Source organism: Apium graveolens, chromosome 6 (genome assembly GCF_009905375.1).
Source record: "Apium graveolens cultivar Ventura chromosome 6, ASM990537v1, whole genome shotgun sequence".
NCBI classification, from domain to species: domain Eukaryota; kingdom Viridiplantae; phylum Streptophyta; class Magnoliopsida; order Apiales; family Apiaceae; genus Apium; species Apium graveolens.
In genome coordinates, this window is record NC_133652.1 from 109,976,217 (window position 1) to 109,996,313 (window position 20,097).

At 34.7% G+C, this 20,097-nt stretch overlaps 3 protein-coding genes across 3 annotated transcripts; 2 read left to right on the forward strand and 1 right to left on the reverse strand.

The window, feature by feature from the left end:
* Positions 1-3,402: 3,402 nt before the first annotated feature.
* On the forward strand, positions 3,403-4,305 carry LOC141665387 (uncharacterized). Its single transcript, XM_074471375.1, has 2 exons — positions 3,403-3,534; positions 3,877-4,305. The coding sequence occupies exons 1-2, from the start codon at positions 3,403-3,405 to the stop codon at positions 4,303-4,305; spliced, it is 561 nt and encodes a 186-aa protein (XP_074327476.1).
* A 5,450-nt stretch (positions 4,306-9,755) lies between these two features.
* LOC141668317 (elongation factor G-2, chloroplastic) lies at positions 9,756-14,073 on the forward strand. The gene is made up of 4 exons (XM_074475132.1): positions 9,756-10,124; positions 10,769-12,183; positions 12,561-13,073; positions 13,614-14,073. Exons 1-4 carry the CDS (start codon positions 9,857-9,859, stop codon positions 13,779-13,781), a joined length of 2,364 nt encoding a protein of 787 aa, XP_074331233.1. The 5' UTR covers positions 9,756-9,856; the 3' UTR covers positions 13,782-14,073.
* Positions 14,074-15,797: 1,724 nt separating this feature from the next.
* On the reverse strand, positions 15,798-19,826 carry LOC141663580 (amine oxidase [copper-containing] gamma 2-like). Its single transcript, XM_074469363.1, has 4 exons — positions 18,473-19,826; positions 17,605-17,718; positions 16,449-16,996; positions 15,798-16,270 (listed from the first exon to the last, which is right to left on the reverse strand). Exons 1-4 carry the CDS (start codon positions 19,778-19,780, stop codon positions 16,060-16,062), a joined length of 2,181 nt encoding a protein of 726 aa, XP_074325464.1. The 5' UTR covers positions 19,781-19,826; the 3' UTR covers positions 15,798-16,059.
* Positions 19,827-20,097: the final 271 nt, after the last annotated feature.

Below are 20,097 nucleotides of genomic sequence, written 5' to 3' on the forward strand. Positions count from 1 at the left end.
CCTCTCCCTTTCTTCTCCTCTTTCCTTCCCCATCTCCCCATCTTCATCTCCCACCTCCGCCGCCATCCATCACCGTCGCCCGAAATCTTCTTGCTGGCCGAAATAATCGTGGACCACTTCTGCTTTAAAATTAACAACTACAAAGATTTACATAGCCTTCGATTTATATTATCCATCACAATGACCATCAAAGATTCCATTAGTCTTCCATCTTTTACATATCTAATTTATCACAAATTTCATTTTGGTGTTGTGTATCATCTTTATAGTTTTATTTAGATTAATTAGAGATTACGATGATTGTTGGGATTGCTTGAGGTCGTCGTGTAATTTTCCGTAGTATGGTGGGGTTGTGGTGTTTATAGTTTATTTGTTGGTGATTTCAATTTAAATATGGTGATATTTGTTATGATTTTGGTGGTCGGAGTTGATGCACGGAGTTGTTAGCCGAATCTGGTGGGCTGAAATAGTGGCTGAATGTTGTGATTTTTTATATCCTGGTGGTGATTTTTCATTTTTCTAGTGACTTCTGGTTTAACGGTGGTGATTTTATGTTTGACGGTCGTGAATTTCTGGTGGTCACCGGAGATTTGGTTGTCATAAATGATGGTCTTCGGTGATGGTGGAGGTTGAAAATGGTGGTCTCTAGTGGTTGCAGGTGATGAGTGGTTAAACTAAAAAGAAGATGGTGAATTATTAAATAATTAAATATTAACTGAATGGTGGGAAATGAATTTGATGTATTTAAATGGGCGGATATGATTAGATATTATATCTCACAAGAAGGGTGTTCTCATTTGAGTGCGACCATATATATATATATATATATTTATATATATATATATAAGTGTGTGTGTATATATAATATGTAATTACAAACTTCCAACATGTAAAATAAATAAATATTTTTTACTTTCAAGCTTGAAAAAGACCGGAAATATAACTTATCTCTTCTATGTCTTCTATAATAGGATAACATGGACGTAATATTGGTAAGACTTTTTATTCTCAGTGAAATGACAGATTTGCCCGTATGGTTAATATATTAAAAAAATGTTGTTAATAGGAATTGAACCTGTGTATAGCCAATAACATGCACACTTCAATATTACTATGTTAATATATCTTTTGTATTAGTAATCATACACTTATTAGGTATTTGTCGCGTTAGAGTTATATAATAACATTTTTAATCATATTTTTCTTTTTATATTTGCTGATTTAGTTACCTATATATTTCAAAAAAAATTAAGTTACTACTAAAATAATAAAACTAATCAGTATTTTACATATAAAAGAACTATTTTACGAAAAGGATAGATGAGTTAACACATAACATGTATTTAACTAACGATGTTATACTTTTTAAAATAAACGTTATATTAAAATTTACGATATTACATATAAGAAATGGTTAACAAAATCTAATGATCATGTGTACAATTATAAGAAATAAATAAATTAATTATATAATATCTAATGATCATGTATACAATTATACGGAAAATAAAATATATAATACGTATTTGTTCAATAATGATACGATATATTTGTTAAGTATTTTTCGATTAAATTCACCTATTCAAGACAATAATTATTGGTATGTATATGATATAAGATTATATATAATGATTAATTATTAAAATAAAAATATATTATATGTGACACATACAACATCATATATTCTTACATATAGATCATGACAATGATATATACTCCCTCCGTCCCTCTCAATTCTTTACATTTCGGAGAGAGTGTCCGGCACATATTTTAAGGGAACAATACTTTATATGTACCTTAAAATGCGTGTCAGACACTCTTTCTCAAATATAAATAAATGAGAGGGACATAGGGAGCATGAAAAACTTTTGAGGTAAAATAGATTTAGATTTAAATGCCTAGCTGTTGAGATGATAATATTCTGAAACAAACAATTAAGAAGTCAGTGAAATAAGGGTGTTGAAACCCTCTGGCACAATTTTATTAAATAAGGTCTCAAACGACATATATTGAAAAAATAAACGCAACCTAAAGATTTGTTTTGAGAAATGTAATGACGTGCGACGTTTCTTCTCCCCGTAAATTTTTGATTTTTTAAAAAAAACTGCAAACACATGTTTAAGTAGCATTTACACAAATTCTATGTCCGTACTATACAAGAAATACGTACCAAACAGTCATTTTCATACATGCGTGAGTTTATATTGCGTTGATTAATGACCACACAAATAATGTATATACACACACACACACACGTGCTATTACACATAATCCACTGCACTCATAACACCTTTCTACTAATTATTAATATTTTAGTATTTAAAAGTGGGTTTGGGCACATACTAAGAACTAAAACTTATAAAGTTTGGAGTGTTTTGATTGGTGTATTTGTTGTAAATGCAAGGGGGTCCATCATCATTAAGAAGTATAGTAGAACCTCGATAAATGAATACCTTTGGGACCAAAAAAAAATATTCATTTGGCGAGATTATTTATTTATCGATTAATGAATATAATATTTATTTATCGATAAATGAATACTAATTCATTTAGATGATATTTTAGACTTTTTTTTGTAATTATATCATTTTGTATATATTAAGTTCAAATGTACCTGGTAGTTATAACTTTTATGCAAACTTTAATTACATTCATATTTTTAGAATTCTAGATTAGTTGTATATGCATGCATGGAGTAGATAAAGTGCACCGTACCATGTATTGAGACTACTGTGTACATGCATGATAGTTAGAATTAAGATGTCTACTCAATACCTCATACCAAGTTATATATAATTCTAAATTCTCACTGTATCTTTATAACACAATCATATTACTATTTTGGTGTTCAATCTACTATAATGGCTTCCAACGAGCAAGCAAAACCAGTAACAAAAATTACTTTAACAGATCAGATAAGGAGAGCCATGTGTGAGCATAAGAAGGAGCATCCAAGTATTAGCCAAAAAGATATGCAAACATGGGTGAAATAAAATTTTGATTTGGTTACTAGCCAAACCACAATATCAAATACTCTCAAAAGATCATCGGAATATTTGTCTGATGAGATGAAAAATAGCAATGTTAAGAGACACAAGTCAGCTAAATATCCTGAACTAGAGAAAGCTTTATATGAATGGTTTCTTCAAAGACAAGAGAAGGTGAATATGTCAGGAGAAATGATCCAGGGTAAAGCAAAAGAGTTTATGCAGAAAATGTATGGAGAAACAAACTCAGAATTTAGCTTTTCTAGTGGATGGCTCGAACGTTTTAAGGCAAGATATTCAATCAAGTCTTACCAACGATTTGGTGAGAGTGGTTCAGTTAACATGGAGGATATTGCAAATGCTATACCCGAGATACGGTCAAAACTAGACCAATTCAACCTTAAAGATATACAATATGGATGAAACCGGATTGTTTTATCGGTTGGAGGTTGACCATTCACTTGCCACGAAGCAGCTTGAAGGGCGGAAGAAAGATAAGGAGAGAATCACTATTGCTGTTTGTTGTAACGGTGACGGGTCTGATAAAGTGCCTCTTTAGGTTATTGGTAAGTATGCAAAACCTAGATGCTTTAAGAATGTGAATATGAATAATCTTAATTACGAGTATCGATTTAATAAGAAAGCTTGGATGACTGGTTTGCTTTTTCAAGAATATTGTCATTAGTTTGACAAGAGAATAAAATGGTAGAAAGGTTCTCTTGCTAGTAGACAATTGCCTGGCACATCCAAATATTGTTGAAGGCTTGAGAAATGTGGAGTTATATTTTTTGCCCCTAACACAACTTCTAAAATTCATCCATGTGATGTCGGGATTATTAGAGCATTCAAAGTTCATTATCGACGTCATTTCTATTCTAGCATTTTGCAGATGCTTGAGGCTGACTCACCAAATCTTGAAAAAATAAATATTTTGGATGCTATTAATTTTGCTACCATGGCTTGGAGTTTTGATGTGACAACAAAAACAATAGCAAACTGTTTTCGCCACTATAAAATTCGATCAGAAGAAGTTGATGTTCCTGAAGTAGAAGATGGTCAGCTAGAACAAGAGATCCAAGATTTAACTAAATTCCTTTCTAAATTGAACTATAGAAATGTGATGAATGTTGAACACCTTCTGAACTATCCTGAAGAGAATAATGCGGTTATGGATTCTCCTACGGACGAAGAAATCATTGAAGCTGTACTAAATGATGAGGCAAATGATCCCGAACCCGATGATAGTATCACTATACCACAAGTATCCTCAAGAGAAGCTTTTCAAGCTATTGTCACTATAAAAAACTACTTGCTGTAACATGATCAAAATATTCCAGAAGTGGTGCATGCTTTACACAAAATCAAGGATCATATGCATTTTGGGGGAGGAAAGAAACAATCAACTTTGGAGGCATTTTTCGAAAAAATATGACTTATTAATGTGTTTGAAAATTAGTCATTGAATGAAATGTATTCATGATATATTATATAAATAAAAATACATTATTTGAAATATAATGATTATTTATTTATATTTACATAGGGCCTATAAAGACTTCATTTGTATTTATTCGTTAATGCATTAAGCGAAATTATTCGTTAAGCCCATTGGACCAAGTTGGGACCGAAGAAATTTATTCATTAGACGAGGTTATTCATTTATCAAACATTCATTTATCGAGGTTCTACTGTATTGGCCAATCAAAACAAGCTAAATTTATAGAAGTTTTGTAATGCCTGGGAAATATTATGTACTTGTCTTTATCAATAAATAATTATTATGTGATTTTTATGTGAATTTCGGTGAATTATTTGATAATTGATATTAATATTTGGATGTTTATTTCTGATAAAAATGTAGATATTTTAATTTTTAATTATCCATAATTAAATATAGATAATTTTGGTATTTTTCTGGTAATTTTTGGATTATCATACGATTTTATAAGGATTTATAGAATTTATAATGATTATTTTACATAATTATAAAATTAATTTTTAGAATCAGAAATCGTTCCATTTCAACTGTTTTTGCGTTTTTACAACCCGAAAATCTTCCGAAAACTCCTTTTTAACCTAATCTGATAATTCTGAACACTTTTCGTGTTTTGACTTTTTCAATCCGGGGTACGGTTTGACCTGTACGAGTCCCGGTGTGAAATTTTCGATACGCAAATCATTTTATATATTGATAAGAACCCATATTCTCAAAAGGCGAGACATTACTATCTTATTCTTGTATAAAGTGTTTTATAAGAGGATCTGTTTTGATAATTATCCAAATCGGGTATTAAAATTTTATCGTCTTTTTAGTTACTTAGCGTCTAAGTAATCTATTTTCAGATCTGATATGTAAATATAATTATCGAATTATTAAACAAATAAGATATGTGATGGTTCTGTCAGCTATGTGTTGTTGTATTATTTATTGTTTGTGATTTGCGGGACGCGAAGATTAATTTTATAATTAATTATCGAACTGTATGAATTTAATTTATTTTAAAGTAATTTTATTGAATATTTATTCTTATAAATGCTAAAATTATTTTTAAAATTATTTTTGTTGCTTTATAATTTTATTTATTATTTTTAGGAGTTTATAAAATTTAGAATCAACATTTTATTGATTAATTATTTTTAAATAATTTTCTGAATTGCACTTAACAGTAAAAATCAGTATTTTATTCAAAAATGTTTCAAAAATCATGAAAATGTTATTTTATTAACTTTTAAATATTTCAAGAATTTTAAAACTATTCCGATAATTTTCTGGGTTTTACTTAACCGCCCGCCTGTTCGTTAATTTGCAAAATACGGGTTGGATGCGCGTTTTAAAAACGATTTAAAAATTCTCAGAATTTTGTATTAGTAATTCTAAATTAACTCGAGATTTTTAAATTGCTTTTATGAATCTTCGGGTTACTTCTAACCGTAAATAACTCGTTTAAATATTAAATGCGATGTCAAAATTCAGGAATAACGCGATAAGATTTCCCAAGTTTATCCCCTTTTCTTCTTTTTCCCTGTGTTACTTGGTAACTCGGCCGCCTCTCTCTCTAATCCTCTCTCAACTCTCTCCCTCTCTCATATCAATCTCTCTCCCCTCTGCATATCTCTCTTTTGATTCTCTCCGTGATTTTTTTTCTCAATCGACTTTTCAGTCTTTCCCCATTTGTTCTTGGTAAGCTTGACGCTTCGACGCTTTTGTTTTGTTCTCGCCGCCCTGTTGCCGCCGGCTCTCCGGCCAGGCAACGGCGGTGGCGCGTGTCATATGTCTCTATGTGTATACAATCGTGTATATACGTGTGGGTCTGTGAAGTTATTATTATTGTTGCTGTTTTCCTTGGCTGCCTGATTTCTGATGATTATCCGGTTGCCGACCGGGCCTTTTCCGGTGAGGTGACCGGAGCTCCGTCCTGCGCATACGCGCGTGTGCTCTGCGATTTGCTGCCTTGAATTAACTTTTCTGTGGAAATGTTATTTTATTAATTCAATTTATTAATTCTCTGCAGAAATTAAATTGACCATTTTGGTGTATTGTTGAATATTGATTCGGGCTGTGAAATAAATTATTCAATGATGCGAGATTTAATTAATAATTATTGATGAAATTCGCGAAGGATGTTCGATATAATCGAAAACCCGCGAATTTTATCGCCGTCGGCGATGAGCTTCGGCGAGCCGACGGTGGACCGTGATGATTTTAATCTGAGTCCTACGTTTATAAATGAAATAAAATTAGTTGTAAAATAAATTTCGAAAATAATAATTAATAAAGTAAATTCGTATTGGTGGATGGGATTGATGAAGTGGATTGTGAATTGTATTGTATTGTGGTTGATTGTGATTGATTTTGGCGTCGTGATGTTCGACGGGTAGGCCGACAAATAAAGGAGACGCTGCCCGATTTTCGAGAAATTAATTCCGAAAAATACGGGAACGTACCCTATAATTATCGGAGACGTCGAATAACCATATATAGTTGTATTATATGAACTTAAGTGCAATTGAGACAAAATAATTTACAAATAATCGATTGCCCTGTTTTTCAAAACGACGAATATATGTATTTTTCAAAAATAAATATTGAACCGAGTTTCGAAGAGGTGAACCATAATTGCTATGTGTATTTCAATAATACATATAAATATGAGTTCAGTTATGAAATCATATGGGTAGAGTAGGATAGTGATTTGATGTTAAGCTTAAGCGATTATCTGAATTAGGGTATTTCAACCCTGTAGGTCCTAGACGGAAAACCCGAGTATCGACATCAGACTAGGAGTGATCCAGCGATTAGATGTTGAGATTGGTGAAGTTTCAAATCGAAGGGCCTGAGTGTTGGGATTGTATCCAGAATAGAATAATGGTTTGACGATGAAGCCAAACGCTCAAGGCAATCCAAAAGTCGACCGATAATAGTGATTAAAACTTATCGAGGCAAGTATTCGTGATTTTCTTTTAAATACTGCAAGTATTCTGGATTTTTCTTTTAAATACTGCAAGTATTCTTGAATTTTCTTTTAAATACTGCAAATATTATTCGCTCCTATTCTAAATTCAGAATAGTTAACTGTTTTACATTTCGCTACAATTACTCTGATTATGCACGTTCCTTTCATTATTGTTCCTATAACTCGATTGCTCTCGTGAGCAAATACCCATTCTTTCGGGTTATTTGTGAACCCTGAATTGGGATTTTTGAATTCAAAATGATTTGACATCAAAACACTCTACGGGTTGGATAGTGATATTTTGGGGATTGAGTTTTACTTAATCCTGAGGACCGGGATCACTGGTGCCTCGAGATGGGCCGTAGTGCCTGGGGACCCGACTAGATCTATATATTGAGATATAGATCTACATTATATTCTGACTGATCAACAGAATATAGATGCGAACTAGTGTCCAGTCTAATTTGTTGTTGATCGTCATTAACGGCATTCTCTCTAGAATGGTTTTATGATTCCAAAACCGGAAAAAAAACCTGATTCAGGAGATGAATCGGGGAATCGCTTGTCATTTTTGGATTTTAGTTAAAGGCTGGTGACAGCCAACGTTTATTCGATCACTCACTCAAAATAAATAGAATGGTTTAAAATTGTTTTAAGATTTTGTCCGGAAGTTTTCTTTGATATTAATGTTGAAACTCAAATTATATACTTGCTGGGCATTTTTGACTCACTCTTGCTTTGTAAATTCTTATTTCTGCCAGAAACAGATAAGGATAAAAGTGGATAGCTTTGATAGACAGCCGAAGTTAGAGAAATTTCCGTTGCGAGAGGTCGAATGTGTTAGAAGAATGTGATAAGAGCATTAGGTATTGACACTTGTATTTTAGTTGTTGAAAGTTGTAGAAGATTAGATTCTTGTTTCATACCATAACCTGTAAACGATCTGGATTCAAGGGGTTAATTGATATTCATTTATTGTATGTAAAGATTGTTTAGTGACACCAAATCTTGACCCCAGATTTGGGTTGTTACAAGTTTGTACTTAGTGTATGCCCATGGGCACACAACAGAAAAACCGTAAAAGTTTATGGCACAACACTCTAATTGCATGTCAACCTTGTGGCACGGTACTCTAATTGCATGTTAACCCGTGTGTAATTATTGTCTTTCTGTCCTGAACCAAAAATACAACACGGTCTATCATTTTAGAGTGTCGTAAAGGGCAATTATTTAAGCATTTTACATTTTTTGTGCTATCTAGGTTATTTTCTCATAAAGAACAAATATTGAGAAATCTTATATGAAGTACAAAAAAAAGGTTTAGAAGTTCTCACAGTAGTCACATCGTGAAATTTTGTAATAGATATCCAAAAGCTACATTAAAACAACAATACATGTTAAACAACAACATATGATGACAATAAATTTGCTAACTACACATCATCACAATGAATTTAACAATATTGTAGAACGCTGAAATTAGATCGAGACATTGTTGATTCCATATACAACAAGGTTCAATCAACTTACGATCATAAATTTCAATTTTACATAAATTACAATGAATATCATATCTTTAACTTAGAGATCATGTACAACCAAAATATTTCCAGTCACCATAAATATCAAAGTCTGAATTTTTTTTATAAATATGATATGACATACCATCACTCAACAGTCTAAACGATCATTGAGTATAAACTGCTTTCAGTGATGTTTTTTGTACGCTTTAACTAAATTATTAGGGGCCATGCACTTTATTTCTAACAAAATATGTACAAGTTGAAATTTTAAAAATTACATACACAACATTCTAAATATTAGTAGAATTTGACACTTGTCTATCACGTGTAAAACAATTAGATATCAGGTATGAACGGCAGAACTATTGATTCGTAGTTTTTTTGGTAAAATTTGCCACTTAAACATCAATTTAATTTTATTTAGGCAATCGTTAAAATAAAAATTATATTATTATTATTAAGTTAAATTATTTAAATTAATACTTTAATTAATTATTAATTATTCGATTAATTACTAAAAAGTACTTTCATCCCCTAATTTTTCGTATTTTAGAACCCAAAATATATGAAGTAAAAATATAAGTAATAAAACCCTTGTTTACAAAAAGAAAAATGCATTACAATTTACAAGATGCATAGAGAAGTGTTTTGTTTTTGTGAAGAGGGGCAGAGAGTTGGAATGAATAATTTATTATCCAGTTCATAAACCACATATATTCTATCTCGTTTATTGATTTGATTTTACAAAAATGAAAAAAATGGCAAAGATAAAAGGAAAAGAGAAGCAAAAATCCAAAACCCATACACAAAATCAGAGTGTGTGTTCTCTCTCGTTATCCCCAAAGCCACACACACAGCAGAGAAACTATCTCTGCAAATCACCCCGTTCAGAATGGCGGGAGAATCAGCACTTACAACTACTTCAAGAATGTCTACACTTCCCAACACTTACGGCCTTTGTAACGCACGCCGCCCAATTCATTTCTCCCCTCGCCGGTTTTTACTCCGACCCATTTCTCGACGAAGCTCTGTCTCTTCTTCTTCTGCTTCTTCATCTAGTTCTCAATTCTTTGGACCTGTTGTATTAACTTCTTCTACAAACTTCTCTTCTGTTATGCCCAGACGTGATTTCTCTGTTTCAGCCATGGCCACTCCTGAAGGTATACAACACTCCGAGAGAGAGAGAGAGAGAGAGAGAGAGAGAGAGAGAGATTGGTAGTATCTGTTCCTGAAATTGAAATTTTGATTTTTATATTTATTGTTTAGGTTAAAAGATTGGATTTTTATTAATTCTTGCTTTTGGTTTTCCTTTTTGTTTGCTAAAGACTCAATTTTTTGCATAATTCTTGTAAGTTACAAAGATTAGAGCTTGCCCATTTATATGATGACGGCTAGATAGTTATGAATCATCTGTTATACGATAGTTTGCCTGGGTCAAGTTTTTTGTAGGTTGATGTTTTGATATTTTATATTTTAAATTGTTTCAGTGTTGCTCTTTGCACAATTTCATCACTTTATGTCGTGTACATGTTTATTTCCAACTTTCTAATGTGCTCGGGGAATTGGTGCTGGTCCAATAGTTAGGTTTTGATATGTTCCATACTAAAACAGTATGTGTTTGTACTTTTTAGTTACGAAGTGACATGATTAATTTGGAATTGCTGAATTATATGATATGTTGGACATGCTGAAATTAGTATTTTACTACAGAGTCTTCTGGGGAAATTTAAACTTTCTCTGGCATTGTATTTTATAATGTGGAAAATTTGAAGTGTGGTTCTCATCTTCAATGGATCTTTTGTAGAGGCAAAACGTGCAGTGCCACTGGAGGACTACCGGAATATTGGAATCATGGCTCACATTGATGCGGGAAAGACTACTACAACCGAACGTGTCCTCTATTATACTGGGAGGAACTATAAAATTGGTGAGGTACATGAGGGAACAGCTACAATGGACTGGATGGAGCAAGAACAAGAAAGAGGGATTACTATAACCTCAGCTGCAACTACTACATTTTGGGACAATCACCGGATTAATATTATCGACACTCCTGGCCATGTTGACTTCACACTTGAAGTTGAGCGTGCTCTCAGGGTTCTTGATGGTGCTATCTGCTTATTTGACAGTGTTGCTGGGGTGGAACCTCAGTCTGAAACTGTGTGGAGGCAAGCTGATAAATATGGGGTGCCCAGAATCTGTTTTGTTAACAAAATGGATCGTCTAGGGGCAAACTTCTTTCGAACAAGAGATATGATAGTAACAAATTTAGGTGCCAAACCCGTAGTGCTTCAGATACCAATAGGTGCAGAGGATACTTTTAAAGGAGTTGTTGATCTTGTGAGAATGAAGGCTATAGTTTGGTCAGGGGAAGAATTAGGTGCTAAATTTGAGTATCAAGACATTCCAGATGATCTTCAAGAGTTAGCTAAAGAGTACCAGGCACTGATGGTTGAGACTATAATTGACATGGATGATGAAGCTATGGAGGCCTACCTAGAAGGAATTGAGCCGGATGAGGCTACCATCAAGAAGTTAATTAGAAAGGGAACCATCTCAAACAGTTTTGTCCCTGTTTTATGCGGTTCAGCATTCAAAAACAAGGGTGTCCAGCCATTGCTTGATTCTGTTGTGGATTATCTGCCTTCTCCACTTGATCTGCCACCAATGAAAGGGACAGACCCTGAAAACCCAGAATTGGTAATCGAGAGGGCTGCGAGTGATGATGAACCATTTAGTGGACTCGCTTTTAAAATCATGAGTGACTCTTTTGTGGGTTCTCTGACATTTGTAAGAGTATATTCCGGAAAGCTTGCTGCAGGATCTTACGTGCTGAATGCGAATAAGGGAAAGAAAGAGAGGATTGGCAGACTTCTGGAAATGCATGCCAACAGTAGAGAAGATGTTAAGGTAGCCTTAGCAGGTGATATTATTGCTCTTGCAGGGTTAAAAGACACAGTTACCGGAGAAACATTGTCTGATACGGAGCATCCTATCGTACTTGAGCGGATGGATTTCCCCGATCCAGTTATTAAGGTTGCTATTGAACCTAAAACTAAAGCAGACGTTGATAAGATGGGAGCTGGTTTGGTCAAACTAGCTCAAGAAGATCCATCTTTCCACTTCTCACGGGACGAAGAGATCAATCAAACTGTTATCGAAGGAATGGGTGAATTGCATCTTGAAATTATTGTTGATCGATTGAAGAGAGAATACAAGGTACTTTTCATCTTTTTATTTAATATTGAATCTGGTTGATATTTGTTTGACTTTACAACAATGTTGTATTTTAATGTGTAAGAATACATACACAAACAGATAGGCCAGATGCACAAAAACACCCACATGATGATATAGTATATCTTGTTGTGTGTATGTGTAAGTATGTGATTAATGCCTCTGTTGTACGGAATGAATATGTTAGTATGTTCACAATCCTAGAATATTATTTAAATCAATGTTTTATCTTCTTTCTAACGTTTTTTGAAGGTGTGTTTTCCATTTAAAATTATTATTACCTATAAATTTATGTGTTACACAAACTCTTGTTTTAATGTTTTTGACGTGGACTTAGTAACTTAGAGTGGCAATTGCAGGTAGAAGCTAATGTTGGTGCACCACAAGTGAACTACCGTGAGAGCATTTCCAGAATCGCAGAAGTTAAGTACGTTCATAAAAAGCAATCAGGTGGGCAAGGACAGTTTGCTGATATCACAGTAAGGTTTGAACCTATGGAACCAGGTATGGGATACGAGTTCAAGAGTGAAATCAAAGGAGGTGCAGTCCCTAGAGAATATATTCCAGGTGTGATGAAAGGACTGGAGGAGTGCATGAGTAATGGGGTTCTTGCAGGCTTTCCTGTTGTAGACGTACGTGCTGTATTGGTAGATGGCTCCTACCATGATGTTGATTCAAGCGTCTTAGCATTTCAGTTGGCAGCTAGAGGAGCATTTAGGGAAGGAATCAGAAAAGCGGCTCCAAAGATGTTAGAACCGATAATGAAAGTTGAGGTTGTTACCCCTGAAGAACACTTGGGAGATGTGATTGGTGATCTCAACTCGAGAAGAGGTCAAATTAACAGTTTCGGTGACAAACCTGGAGGTCTTAAGGTATGGTATATCGACTTATTTGCAAACTATATCTAAAGTCATGTTTTTGTGGCATATTCTTGCAACCCGGATTTCGGTTTGTCATTGGCAAGGGGCAGCAATTAGTAAATATTGAGCCGGATATGTTGTATAGGTTGCCTAAGACATTGTTTCTATCCAGTAATAATATAATAAAGAATGAGAAATGACCGATACTCTAATGTTTTGAAGTTGAGAATTATAGTTAGTTTGAGTGTGTTAATAGTTGTCACAACTCACAAGTACAACTTCTATTAGTATAATCATGTACGTTACAGGATTGATATTATTCTGAACTTTTCAGCTGTAAAACAAATCATATTTTCTGCCTCTATTATAAACTGTCATATGGTTCGTTGTTTTTGCCACAAAAAATGAAATAAAGAATGGCTAAACAATGATCTTGCACCTTACTGAAGTACTTTAACAGTGTATTAGGAGGCCAACTTTATTAAAGATCAATTTGTTTACCAGAGTCTCTGTATTAATGCACTATTGATGTTTTGGTTTTTACTGCTGCAGGTTGTTGATTCACTTGTTCCTTTAGCTGAGATGTTTCAGTATGTTAGTACACTTCGAGGAATGACAAAAGGTCGTGCTTCGTACACTATGCAATTGGCCAAATTTGACGTTGTTCCTCAACACATTCAAAACCAGCTTGCCACAAAGGAGGATGCAGTTGCTGCGTGATCTGATTTTCCTTGCGTGGAGTCTTAGTGGAAATGGAAGCAATTGCTGCTTAAATTTGTTTCTCATGTAGAGATGGAGAGAGATCCGGTAATATAGCTTGTAATTGTCTGCACTTGTCTATGTCCTAGTTACTGATTCTTTATCTACTGCATACGTAAACTACAAGCAATCTTATAGTGAAAGGTAGGAAGTCAATTTTGTCCTGCACTTTGAAATTTTGATTGAGCTCATGATTTCATGCAAATTTTTCCTCTGATTGGTAAATAAATTTATCTTATATTGGATTGCAGAAGTCCTCTTTCCAAGTTTACAGTTAAATATATATGGTGTTCCAATTTTGATAATGATAAAAGACACATTCTATTAAAAAAGACCTTCTATAAGACCCTATACCTCACAAATGTAGGCATATTATGCATCACGCCAGAACTGCATCGTAGAAGTATGTTCTGCTTCATGCAATCCTTGACCCCTAAGTATACTTTTGAGTCGATAAGATTCCGGCACACTTACCATTGCCACTAGCCCAAGAGGTCTGCCTGTAGAAAGAACTAGGAAGCCTCCCATTTTTTGAACCCAAGCTCCATTCCTATCTTGCACACCTGGCTCGGACCTTTGGTTCTAAACCTCCGCCTTGGTAATAGAAGCATCTTGTTAAGCTTAAAATTGGCAGGTAATGTTTATTATTTTATAATTAGTTACTGTATTAAAATTGCAATTTAAATTTGTTTGAATTAATATGTACAAAGCACCAAGTATGTAGCGTTTATATCATGTTCACAAGAAAGTAATTTAGGTAAGAAAATATAGTTTTTAATATCAATTTTGTTAAAACTTTATATGGCGACACTGTAATGTTTAGCTCCTGCTCCGGCACTACCTGCCTCGGCGTGTGTGTCAGGTATTGAGGACAACGACGGAAGTATGAGACAGCTGAGCAGGCCATTAGTACTGGTCACTGCCACATGGTATGGACACGCTATAAACAGAATGACAAATGCCTGAGGATTAATTTTACGTGAAATGCTTGGTCTGTACATTGAAGTCCCCTCTATCTGGGAAACTTAGAGTTTTGTCCACAACGATTTTCAAATGGTAAACTCCTCAGTCACTTGCGGTGTCTATTTACCAGCTTACCCGTGTCCATTTATAATTCATTCATATTTGAATGCCTAAACTTCTGATGAATTTAGTGTTTGTAAGTTGTGTAAACGGAGTGTTCCGAAGTATACTTTAAGCTTTTGGAATTTGTTTTTTTTTTTTAAGTAACTTAAAGTGGAACTTTATTCACGACTTCGTAGACAATTGGGTATCCAGTAAGGGGCAGTTCATAGACACATGGGTATCCAGTAAGGGGCACCGGAAAATATGTATTTCCCATAAAATAAAATTTTACGTTTTTTATAATTTAATTTTCAATAATATATGAAGCACCTAAAAATTCAAAAATATTAAAAAAATATTTTCAAAATTTGGCCAGTCTCCCTAAACGAAAAAGATTTTGGTAAAGATGACGTGCCTGTTTGGGAAATCTTAAAATAAGTAACTTATGACTTAAATCGAATAAGTGACCGATAAGTGATAAGTTGATAAATGCTTGTAAGTTATACAAGTGTTTGACTAATTTAACTTATAAGCCAGATTTTTTTTTTTATTTAAATAAACTAAAATAAATAATTTTTAAATATAATTATCTTAATTCTTGAATTTTAAGTTAAGTTAACATTTAAAAAAATATTTTTAAAAACTAAAGTTAGTAAACAAAAGTTATAAATTGTAAATTCAACTTATAAGTTGGGTAGACAAACACTCTTCGATAAAATGTTGCGGGCTTATAAGTTAATAAGCCCACTTCATAGATTTCCCGAACACGCCCGATATTTATAGCCTTGCTTTTTCCTATGCGTGAAGAATCTTATAAATTTGTGAATAATTAAAGGGCCGGTGGGGTGAGTAACAGTACCAATCGACTTGATTCAAGTTGCATTATTGCTGAAAATTCAGATTCCACTAGCATGCTGCAAGTATCCTGTAGTATCTTCTTCACAGCTAAAAATATCAATCATACTTTACATGTAGACAGCATAATCAAACACAAGTGCTTCAGTTTGAACTGTCTACTTAACAACCATTAATTACATAGATCCCATTTCATTCCCCTAGGAAATCATGAAGAGCGGGGTGTTATTTATGAGGATTTAAGGTTAGATCGTGTGATACAAAGCTTCTGCATTTAGAATAATTTACAATAACGAAAAAGGCCAAATGAGTTACCAGATCAAGCTGATGCAGAAGCCTTACAAATCGGAAGATCTTTCTCCTCGTTTGGAGGAGCCCCGAGAATCGGATTGCTCTCGAAGAAGTTTACAGGCTTTAGATCAAAACTTGACGATACTGTTGGCATAATTGGAAAATCTTCTTGACATGGTACATGATGAAATCCTAATGTGTACCACATTACAATATCCTTGTTCTCAATTGGCCGATCCCTGTAATAAACAATTTACATGTTCAGTCTTATCATGAATATGCAATCATTAATAAATCTGCTTAAGTCGATGGCAAAACACTCGCATTGAGGCTTCAAGGTCATAGATTCAAATCTTTGTCCCAACAAATATTTTGAGAAATATAAAACATAGTAAAAAAAATAAAAAAAATACTCACCTTTCTGACCATACTGCGAGAGTGTCTTCTCCTTTGTTCTGGTAAACAAACAACCCCCCTGCCCAATACTCACTTTCATTATACGGAGTGATCCATATCTGGTTATTAGTAAAGGCGCCTCGTTTCTGAGGAGGATCATCGAGATCAAGTAAACTAGCAGCGGTGCCACCAGGAACCACCTTATACCCCACAGGGTTTCCAACTCGAGTCATTTTTGAGGGGTTTATTACATGAAATTCAGATGGATCATAGAGCTTGAGCTTGACTTGTGCATCCTTCTCTGATTTAGCCACATTTCTTACAGCTTTCAAATAACTTTTTCTTGGCGATTCATCTGCTGAGTTCTCTTGCCTCTTGATATTCACCTTAACAAACGAATTAGCGGAACCATCCACATCCATGTCAAGACGGTACGTGATGTAGTGATCATGGATAACTCCAATAATGTTTTCGGACAAGAGGGTTCCGTACAGATTCTCCTCTTGATTCACCTCATTCATGTTCACATAAGATGTCCCTTTCACCATCAAGATTCCACTAAGTCCAACCTGTGATCATTTGTCAGCAAACAATAATACTGAGAATCCAGTTCAAACACGTTAATTGGACTTTTCTTTGGTGTTGTTTCATGTCATAACTCATAATCATACACACACATAACCTTTTGTGTCATCCTTCACCACAGGTTCTTCTTTTAAGTTCGTCTCTGACTCATCACAGTATATTTTGTCTTAGGATATGTACATGTCATTCCATATTATTGACACACAATACACCAAGTAATTAAATTGTTGTCCATTAATGAGTTCTTGATATTCTATTGAATTTGAGTATTTGTCAAGAGTAATGCTAGGTACATAGCTCTTTTGTTAATATGCACACAAGAATTGAAATCAATGCAATCCACTGTTTTAAAAGAAAATAAATGCATTAATATTTTCAGTTTTGCGAAAGTGACGAATAGAAAAGAAAGGCCATGAAACCGATGTCATGATACTAGTGCTCCGCCCACTTAAATACGGAGTATTAAACTTGGCTATATTATGAAGCAGAATCTTTTACTTAAAAGGACAAAATCTCTGACAGCTACATGGGTTAAGGTTCATGAATCACTTAAACACCAAGTTATATTAATAAACAATTATTAATCACCAACCTTAATTCTGACTAGTCCATCAGTTTGGAACTCCCAATCCATGATATAGTCATAGTTAGCCACTGATGCTGCCATTCTCACCACTAGCGTCACCTTTGGCCTCACTTCTCGAATCTGACAAATTAATCAAACAAATTTCTAGCATCAACCCGTGACTTTTCCACTTTTCCAAACACACCAAATCAATAACAACAAATTTTACTTCTCTCATATAAGAGTATTGACCGACTCTTTTCTTGTAGGTACATAATTTCTAGTGCATTAAATTTTTAAGTACACTGGAGACTCGACTGAAGATTTGAACACATAATCTTTAGTCAAGATTCATGACCGGAGCTAAAAACTAGTCTTAACATAATAATATCAGGTTCAAGGCGGCGTTAGACGGAGTGAGCAACCGCAAAAATATAAGATCCCAAATTTTTTTTTCACCTACATATATTGAACATTAACAAATAAAAATGGTACTTGGTAGGAATTTATTTTTTGTTTACAATGTCTTTAGATAGTTTACTTCATTTACAAAGAAAATATTAAAACCGATATTAAGTATAAATTAAGAGTCTAATTTTGAAATTTCGTACAAAAAAATCAAAATTTTTAGGACACAGCCCTAGTTACAGTTCACCTTAAAATAAGACGACCAATAACGGTATTCGGCAAAGATGTGGACATGCATATAATTTAGCAAAATCATATTTAACAACCTCATACGCCTAGAAGTGTAACAGTTGAGCTGTTATTAAAAAAAAAGGTTTAATTAGTGAGCCGGTCAGTATTTAAATTTTGGCAACCAAGTTGATAAAGATATCGTAGCAAAATATAATATTAAAATTAGTAACGTGTATAACACGGAGTCGAAATTTACCTCCATGCCCGTAATGGGACTTTCGGAATGTCGCCACCCAATGTCACCTCCATAGCTTTCAAAAACACACACCATATTTTCTCTAACATACGGTGTGCCATCACCAGCTGCAAATATAGCATCCATATAATAAGCATTTCTGGGGCAATCATTTAGCGGGTCAAGTGGCATTGCTTGTAACCCGAACCCGTATTCACCCGCATCCATGTACGTTTTAAAATACCATGCATCCGTTGGATCCATATATGGCACAAACAACTCTGACGTAAACCCTTGGTACATCACATTTCTCATTTTCCCGGTTCCCGGGTCACGGACCTTGACCCGGGAAATTATCACCCCAGCTCTCGGGTCGGGTTTTAAGTGAAATTCCCAGTTAGCCCATTTCACTAAATGGTCATCCTCTATTGTAAAACTTGGGCCCTTTGGTTGCTCAATGGATATTGGGTTAATCAAACTGGGCTGTCTGTTTTGGGCTGAGAAACGATAGTCTGTGTTGGCAGCCTTTGGTATTGGTATGTTCTTTCCTTTATCTACAATCTCAACCACACGTTTGGTATCTAAATCAAGAAGAACTGTGAGCCCTTCGATTGGTCTCATATAAAAATTTGCTGTGCCTTCTATTGAGTAGCATTGTATTTTAATTAATCTCGTTTTTTCTTCAAGCTCACTCGCTCCGTACCATCCACTTGAGATTGGTAAACATGCCAGGTCAGCTAGTTTCACTCCACGCGCCAAAATAGAGCGATTGAAGTCAGCATTTCCAAGTGGCGCCCACGTGGCAGTTGTCATGTCCTCCATGGTCATAACCGGGTAACCCGATAAATGACCCACTTCATGCCGGGTCACCTCTTGCGAACTAATATCAACTGTGAGTAAATGAGCCTCACCGTTGACCCGAGCAGTGACGGATGCTTTCCGGGTCGGAAGCGGGTCGCCCTTTTGCCACGTCAGTACAGTTTGCTTTGTGGGCTCCTCGAGAACCACGGAATGTAGCGCGTAAGCTGAGTTCTTAAAAAGCGCGTGGGACTTGATTATGAATTGAACTTTCTTCAACTCTTGGAGGGTAAGAGGGTCAAGTGGGTGGTGTGGAACGTCGGAGGAGTGGAGGCGCGTAGGTTTACGGAGGTGGCGCGTGGGGTTTTTGAGAAGGAAACGGTTGGTGCAGTACCAAGGAGAAGGGTGGTTGCTGGAGCTGTCACAGCCGGAGGTGGACGGAGAATAAGGGAGGTTTAAGAAGGTGATGAAGAAGAGGAAAATAGAGGTGAAGATGAGGAATAGAAAGCGTAGTAGCCGTCTTCTTTCCATCTTACCAGTGAGTAGCGGTAAAGAGTAAGGTTTGTGTATGCAGTTTATGAAGGCTCACTATTTATAGAAAGTCTAATGCATAGGTTGACGTTGCTTATGTGAGTATATGTTATCCACGTGTCACTAATTTCTATTAATGGCCGATTTGTGATTTATCTATTTACTAGGATCTTAATGTTATTTATTCTGTCAGTGTAGACCTTAGATAAAACTAGCATAATAACTCGTGCGAGATAAATGTTATTTTCTAGAGTTTATTTTATACATCATTCAATTATAATATTTGCATAGTAATTCCAATAATATCCGTATATAGG

Bases quoted from the DNA above. Each gene is read 5' to 3' on its own strand.
- LOC141663580 (XM_074469363.1), bottom strand. From the start codon at position 19,780: ATGGAAAGAAGACGGCTACTACGCTTTCTATTCCTCATCTTCACCTCT. The intron at 17,719-18,472 runs GTAAATTTCGAC...TTAATTTGTCAG, and splicing joins GTCCCATTACGGGCATGGAG to ATTCGAGAAGTGAGGCCAAA. The intron at 16,271-16,448 runs GTGAGTATTTTT...TGTTTATTACAG, and splicing joins CTCGCAGTATGGTCAGAAAG to GGATCGGCCAATTGAGAACA.
- LOC141668317 (XM_074475132.1), top strand. From the start codon at position 9,857: ATGGCGGGAGAATCAGCACTTACAACTACTTCAAGAATGTCTACACTT. The intron at 10,125-10,768 runs GTATACAACACT...GATCTTTTGTAG, and splicing joins AGCCATGGCCACTCCTGAAG to AGGCAAAACGTGCAGTGCCA. The intron at 12,184-12,560 runs GTACTTTTCATC...TGGCAATTGCAG, and splicing joins GATTGAAGAGAGAATACAAG to GTAGAAGCTAATGTTGGTGC.
- LOC141665387 (XM_074471375.1), top strand. From the start codon at position 3,403: ATGGATGAAACCGGATTGTTTTATCGGTTGGAGGTTGACCATTCACTT. The intron at 3,535-3,876 runs GTGCCTCTTTAG...AGCATTTTGCAG, and splicing joins ACGGTGACGGGTCTGATAAA to ATGCTTGAGGCTGACTCACC.